The sequence below is a fragment of the Uloborus diversus genome, chromosome 3, assembly GCF_026930045.1.
Source record: "Uloborus diversus isolate 005 chromosome 3, Udiv.v.3.1, whole genome shotgun sequence".
Classification (NCBI taxonomy): Eukaryota; Metazoa; Arthropoda; class Arachnida; order Araneae; family Uloboridae; genus Uloborus; species Uloborus diversus.
Window position 1 is genome coordinate 111867884 of NC_072733.1, and position 6839 is coordinate 111874722.

General features: G+C 35.0%; 1 protein-coding gene across 1 annotated transcript in view; it reads right to left on the reverse strand.

Moving 5' to 3' along the window:
• The window catches only part of LOC129218045 (cytoplasmic polyadenylation element-binding protein 2-like), a 172583-nt gene extending 165995 nt beyond the window's left edge, over positions 1-6588 (reverse strand). The window contains exons 1-2 of the mRNA XM_054852224.1: positions 5641-6588; positions 5014-5134 (exon numbers count right to left, since the gene is read on the reverse strand). Of these exons, the coding sequence (XP_054708199.1) occupies positions 5014-5134; positions 5641-6573 (1054 nt within the window). The 5' untranslated portion in view covers positions 6574-6588. The remainder of the gene's footprint in view (positions 1-5013; positions 5135-5640) is intronic.
• Positions 6589-6839: the final 251 nt, after the last annotated feature.

A 6839-nucleotide genomic window follows, 5' to 3' on the forward strand; every position in this document is an offset into this window, starting at 1 on the left:
TCAAACCTTGCCAAACTGTCCCCTGACCAACCTCCAGCCTCTTAGTTCGCCAAGAAAGACGTGCGCTTTGAACATCATGCTCTTTTGTTTCATTCTGCAAAGATTTCGAAAGCAATCTTAAACGTGCACGAAAAAATTTCAAACTTGGGTGGTTCAGAAAAACTGATCGGCAAGCCATCATTTTTTTGTTAATATGTTTTTAATTCAGGGGAGAAAAAAAATAGCCAAAGAACTGTTGGTGACACACAGCAGGACACAAGCGGCTGCTGCAACAAAAAGGTGAGGGGAAGGCGGGAGGGCAGATTAGCAGGAGGAGCCCCTAAAGCTACATTTAAAAGAAAGGGTTAACCGACTTTTAATGTAATTTTGATTAAATGACCTTCTCTAAAAAAATCGAGACATGGTCTGGAAAAGCGGGACATATAGCTACAGTAAACTTCCTCCTTCCAATTCATAGCTCTGTTTTAAAATTAATGAAATAATAACATCAGAAAAATGTAACACATAAACTATTAAAACAATTGAGGCTATGAGAAGCTAAGGGATGTAAGTGCCAAAATTTAAAAAATGGAGATAACCTGTACCAGTAGTATCCTCTCCCCTCTGTCTTTGGGCAAGAGACATTACTAGTAGTCCTGTGAGATGCTGCTGTACAGCATGATTTAGACAAAAAAAAAAAAAAAAACTCAATGAAAGTCCAACTAGGACGTTATCTTTATATGCGTTTTACTCAAAACTTGAAAATGTTCACTGCATCCCTTTGCTTCTCATTACCTCAATTCTTCTTTCTTTGAACATTTGAATCTACCGTAAAATCCCGAAAGTAACCCCCCTATTTTCAAAACAAAACTTGTTGATTTCAGAAAGGGGGGTTATAATCGAGATTTTTCTGAAAAATCAGCCAAAATAATTGTTTTTAGTAGTATTAATATTAGAGTACAGAAAAGAAATAATAAGTAAAAAAGTGTTAATATTAATGAAGAGAGAGAGAAATTAATTAATAAAAACATGTCATAATTTTCTAGTAGTAATAAATTGCATGAGGGCGCCATTTGTTTTCGAAAGAAAGGATTTTGCACCTTAAGTTGGCAAAACCCCTATAATTTATTGATTGAAAATTCATTATGTACTGAATGTAATAAGGTTACAGTAAAAGAAACAAAATCTTAATGTTCTTGTTTCAGAATAGAAGCAAAAATCGCAATCACGGCCGCAAAATCGTTATGAAAATCATAATATCGAAAACTGAGCTTTACAAAGTTCGTGAACGCAAACACAGACAAATCTCTTACTCGATTTAGTAAAATTTACATTTCTTGTGATCCTAAACTCATTCAATTACATTATTTCTCCTTTTAAAAGGTTAAGTTTCGCGCTACTTTTTAAGCAACACGTTTCCAAAATGGCGTCACGTTTTCAAAATGGCCCCGTGTTGAAGATCGTTCAGTTTCACAAGTCAGAACAAAAATGCTCCTTCCAAAAGGAAAAAAAATGCATTACAATCGTATAAATTTCTTTTGTAATACATATGAACAAAAAAAAAAAAAAAGGCGGCCTTGCATCAAAAGGAGTCTAGACATTTTGGAAGGAATAAACCATGGAGACCATTTTTTTTCTTTTTTTGTTTAAACCATTGTGTTTTCCTTCTTTCTTTTTTTTTAGAAAAGCAAAACTGCACATGGAGGGGGAAACTAAACCTTTGTTAATGCTTTCCAAGTAAAGCAGAAAATGTTATCCTTCTTTTATTGGAGGGAGTGGCAAATGAAGATGATCGGAAAATTTTCAGGCGAAGGGGGGGGGGGGGGGTATAATCGGGATTTTAATGAGATTTTACTTTCCACAAAAAAGGGGGGGTTATAATCCATAGGGGGGTTACTTTCGGGATTTTACGGTATCAATTTTTCGACAGATTGCTAATTTTGAACTTAAGTTATTTAGGGAACTTAGTTAATTTTAAATTAGAGGGCCTAAGTCCCTTTACTTTTGAAAGTGAGGGAGCAGTTGCCCCTCGTACGAGCCCCTTATGCTGCAAGAAAACCAACTGCTGCTATTTTTCAAAGTTCATTACAAAAGGGCCTTCAAACATTGCACTTTGAAAATATCGCACACCTAATTGAACACTGCCAAAAGTCATTAAATTGTCGATTTTGAGCTATATACATATATACTGGTGCATTTTTATTAGTTCTATTAAAATGCAAGGTAACCACAAATGAAAAAAAAAATTGCTGACCTTATTTTTGAGATGTGACAGTGTGTTACTATAAGATTTTAAGTTGAGGCGCATTACATTTCAATTGATTTTTCTCAAAAAGTAGTTTTTGCAGGTATGGCAGTGTTGTACTAGGTGTGCGATATATTTTCATGAAACCAGGCATTTATGAAGGATTGTGGAAAACTCATTATACTGCCACCCTTAACTTCCACCTACTTTCGATCCCTCTAAAGAAGGCAGTTTAATGAGGTTCGACTGTACTTTTTTTTCCAATATTGAAACTAAATTATTCTATCTTGATTTTAGAATTTATGATAGAACCATCAATATATTTTCTCAAGAATCAGCACAGCTTGGCATCTCATCAACTTCACTGCTGCTATCTGTGGTGAACCTATGAGGTTTAGCACCCCTGATGAGCTTTAGCACTCTGTTTGGAAACCTTGGTCACACTACGAGGTTGGTTAGGTTGCGGTTATGATGACTCTGGAATTTTTCTGGTAAGTCTGGTAGAACAGCTGTGTTTCCGAACACTAGTGGTTACAACACGGTAGTTGTAGTTCAGCAGCAGACAACGCTCCAATCAAAAGGAGCATAAAACTTGAAACACGATCAGATTGGACGAAAAATGACATGTGATCTCGGCACTTGCAATCGGGTTGACCGCCAGAGAGTGACCGCAGCATCTCCGAATGCTAGTAGGTGGTGTCACCTATGCCACCCCAAGTGTTTTTGAATGCTTGCAATACCACTGGTGCGACCAGTGCATGTTTCAGAATGTAGCCAAGGGATGCCGCAGGGAGGGGGAGTGCTGCCAAGGGGGGGGGGGAGGCTCTTGGCACCATTTCATAGAAATTTCATAAGATTAATAACATTACCAACGTAACAATTTATTATAAAACATTAATAGTGTTTGTTCTTGAACCCGAGACAGAACACATTTTCCAGCTCTATTTATAACTATGATTTTCTTTTATAAAGAGCATTAATTTTGAAATTGTTGTTTAAAAACACCAGAAGGTATATGCATACAATAAACATAATTTACACCTTTTCTAAGAGGAAGTAAAAGAACTTAAAATGAAAATCTGTATAAATAAAATGAAGAATATATATATATATATATATACAGTAGAAGACCGTTATAACGCACACCTTGGGACCTGAACTTTTGCGTTATACAGGTTTTGGCGTTATATAGATCATTTCACAAATTTTGAAACTAATATTCAGAATATATCTATATATTAGCACTTCAGAATGAGTTTTATCTGTAGTGATTGTTAAAGCACTAATTATACAATGAGTCATTCACAAATGAATATGTTTCACACTCAAAAGAAAGCGAATTATCCTGCACTTCTGCCAGCTTCACGGCTTGCATAACAGCTGCATTTTCAAGAACCATCTGATATTTTCTGTTTACTGTGAATAATAAACTTCATTTAAAAGCTTTGAATTAAGATGAAAAGATGGATTACTGATTCAAAATTTAATTTTCATAATAATTTTTATCTTTGCAAGGCAAAACAGAGGGATTTTTTAAACTTTGAAACTTATTGTTTACTTCTGAAAAGTTGTGCGGTTTATAGAGAATTGCGTTATATAGGTATTCTACTGTATATATATATATATATATATATGTGTGTGTGTATGTATGAGGAGTTTACTTTAAAAATGGATTATATCCACTTTCGGTAAAAAATCTTTTTTTTCGTTTTCAGAATTTCTAATATAAGCTCTATCGACCTATGAATTTTTTTCTTCTTGGAGTGGTTTATATCTACTGTTAAAAAATGCATAAACATTGGTTTTACCACCTAAATGGCATATATCCATCCTCTTATTTCTCTCCAGGTCTTTTATAGGAAAATGGAACCTATCCCTTATTTGCCGGTATTCACTGATTCACTTGCATATCAAAAGAGAACATATTCAAATTTGAATTTGCCACCTCCTATTCAAAAGTAGTTCACAAATAAAATAGAGGAGCAAGGCACTGACTGAGCATTTCCAATCAAGCATGATACCAGTCCGTATTAAGAGATAGCAGCACCTTGCACAAGTCTGTTATTAGTTGACTACAATATCCACGACAATTAATGCACTGCATTTTATTGCTGTGTTATTAAAGTTACATCAGTAAAAGACAAGTTTTAATTAACAATATTATTTTGTTAATTGGGTGGGAAAATTGTACGCCAAATTTTATGTTATGTTATAGTTCCGATGTATTTAAAACAATTTTAAGTCCAACGAAAGTTAAAAGAACAACGTCTTAATGCAAAAATTTACAAAATTTGCAGACATGTTTCTGAGAGCTTTAAAGTAACTTTTGTTAGACATGAGTTCACTTTTCTGCATTGAAAAAAGGGTTCCTTAAAACCTGGAAACAAGCGTTGGCAATTTTTTGTAATTTTGTGCATTTGTAACGTTTAACTACAATCTATGCTTTGGATGTGGTTTTTGCATGGAACAATATAAAGGATTGTGCATAAGATGATAATTTTGTTCAAAGCAGCACAGCTTTGAGTATTTTTTTTCCTGCATGTTTATTCTAATCTAGATACAGTTCAATATGAAAAAAATCACTTTAGTCAGTAAGTTTACAAAGTATCAATAGAAAAGCTGTTACTTAAGCGCGTTGTTTTTAAAACGTATATTTTTGGCATCCGGAACATTTTTTAAAGAAAGTCTTCCTTTTTCTAGTTATGATTTTTAAAATAAAAAACAGGATGTATGATAACTCTATTTGTAAAATTATTTCCTACAACAACACCATGAGAAACAAGACATACCTTTAAAGTGATCTTGGTTATCAGTATTAGAAGTTCTCATGATGTCTAAAAGTTGCTGTTCTAATGGAAACCTCAAGGCATCTATTGCACTTGAATTTATATTGCCAGTAATCTGATGATCCTGTGAAAAATATTGCAATAACTTTTCATGTAGAACAAAACAAAAGACGAACAAGTTTGCTAAAATTATAGAATAAGTTTAATGAAAATGATAGAATAAGTTAGATGAAAATGAATCACCCTTATTTACTCAATGTTAGGATAAGATTATTTTATATCTAAGCCTTCTTGATTAAAAAATAATGAAATGCACTCAGAATTCACGCTTATTTTTTATCAGCAATTTTCATTACAGTAGAAGCATCTGTGCTGAGATTAATATAACCTGAAAAAACTCTTATAAAATATTTTATGGCCAACTTATAGAGATTTCGGCTACCATTAAACAATTTTAGCACCATTGATTGAAGACACATCAATGATAAATTAAAATATCAATGAAAGTTCTTAAAAGCAAACTCATAAAATAATTTTAAAAATTAATAAATGTTATACAGATTTCAATTTAATTAAGAAAACTTATACAATGCATTTTTTGCATTAATCATGACAGATAATGTAGTTCACCTGGAATGGGAAAATCATATTTCCATCTCGATTTTCATCAAGGGTAGACATATCAAATCCTGGATTTCCACTAAAGGAATGAGGGAATTGTTTACCAAGGGGTAATGAAGTACTTCTTCTAAACTTGGACGGTGATATAACCACTGAATGCTGCCCAATAGCAGGAGGTGTTTTTTTCTGAGTACAAACAGGATTGATGTTTTGCACCGTTCTCTTCTGGTTGCTCATATTTACAGCATTCCATGGTAATAGCCCATTGGGTGTTTGAGGAGCCGACCATGATGTGCTCTGAGGACTGCTCCAATTGGAGAATGTTTTCAAAACATTTGATTGTTGAGGTTGATGCCTGCTTTGATTAAAATTATGAGCACCGGTAATAGCCCTTCTTTGAGGGGGTAAAGACTGAGGTATATTTATCTGAGGTCCCAGACTTGTATTGAAAACAGGATTTGAAGCATTTGGAAAGTTTTGAAAAGATAGCGTGTTTTTTAAAGGAGATACACCGGAATTAAAAGCATCTTCTGTGACACCAGACCAAAAGCTAGGAGCTGAGGTTGTGATTGAAGCATCTGTGAACTCCAACTGCAGCGCAGAAGTTGATGTTCCTGATGTTGAGGAGCCATCTATTGTATGTTTCTCAATTTGATTGTTAACAGCTAGTTCGGAATCTTCGCACTTAACTTTCGAGCCAGAGAAATCTTCTAAGTTGCCATCACCGTTGCTAACCATAGTGTCTCCGTTTGAAGTTGTTTGTTGTTGAGACTCGGTTTGTTTACCTCCAGCGGAGGAGCTTGTCTTGTCCATGAGCAATTCATCTTGCATGGTATGAGACACAGAATCGCTGCCGAAAAAAGATTTGCTCGGATTTTGTTTATAGTCTACCGGAGAGAGTGCAGTTACAGTTGATGAAATTCCGAAGTTGTAATCCCCCATTAGACAGCTAGCGTTCATCTGCCGGTGTAAGTTGGGGGCTCAACCAACAGTACCTACCTCTCGCTCATACGCACTGCAGCATTACCCTTAATCCTTGATACCTTCCGGCTTTCCCGGCGCTCTCCGCGACATCTGGCGTCACAATACTCGTCTATTGATTGTATACATACAACCTCCTCCTCCCCCGCCCCCCAATGGATGTAAAGGCTCTGCGACAAAACGGGGTCAAGGCTGTTTTTCGAATTTTTTCCTCGACACAGTAAATA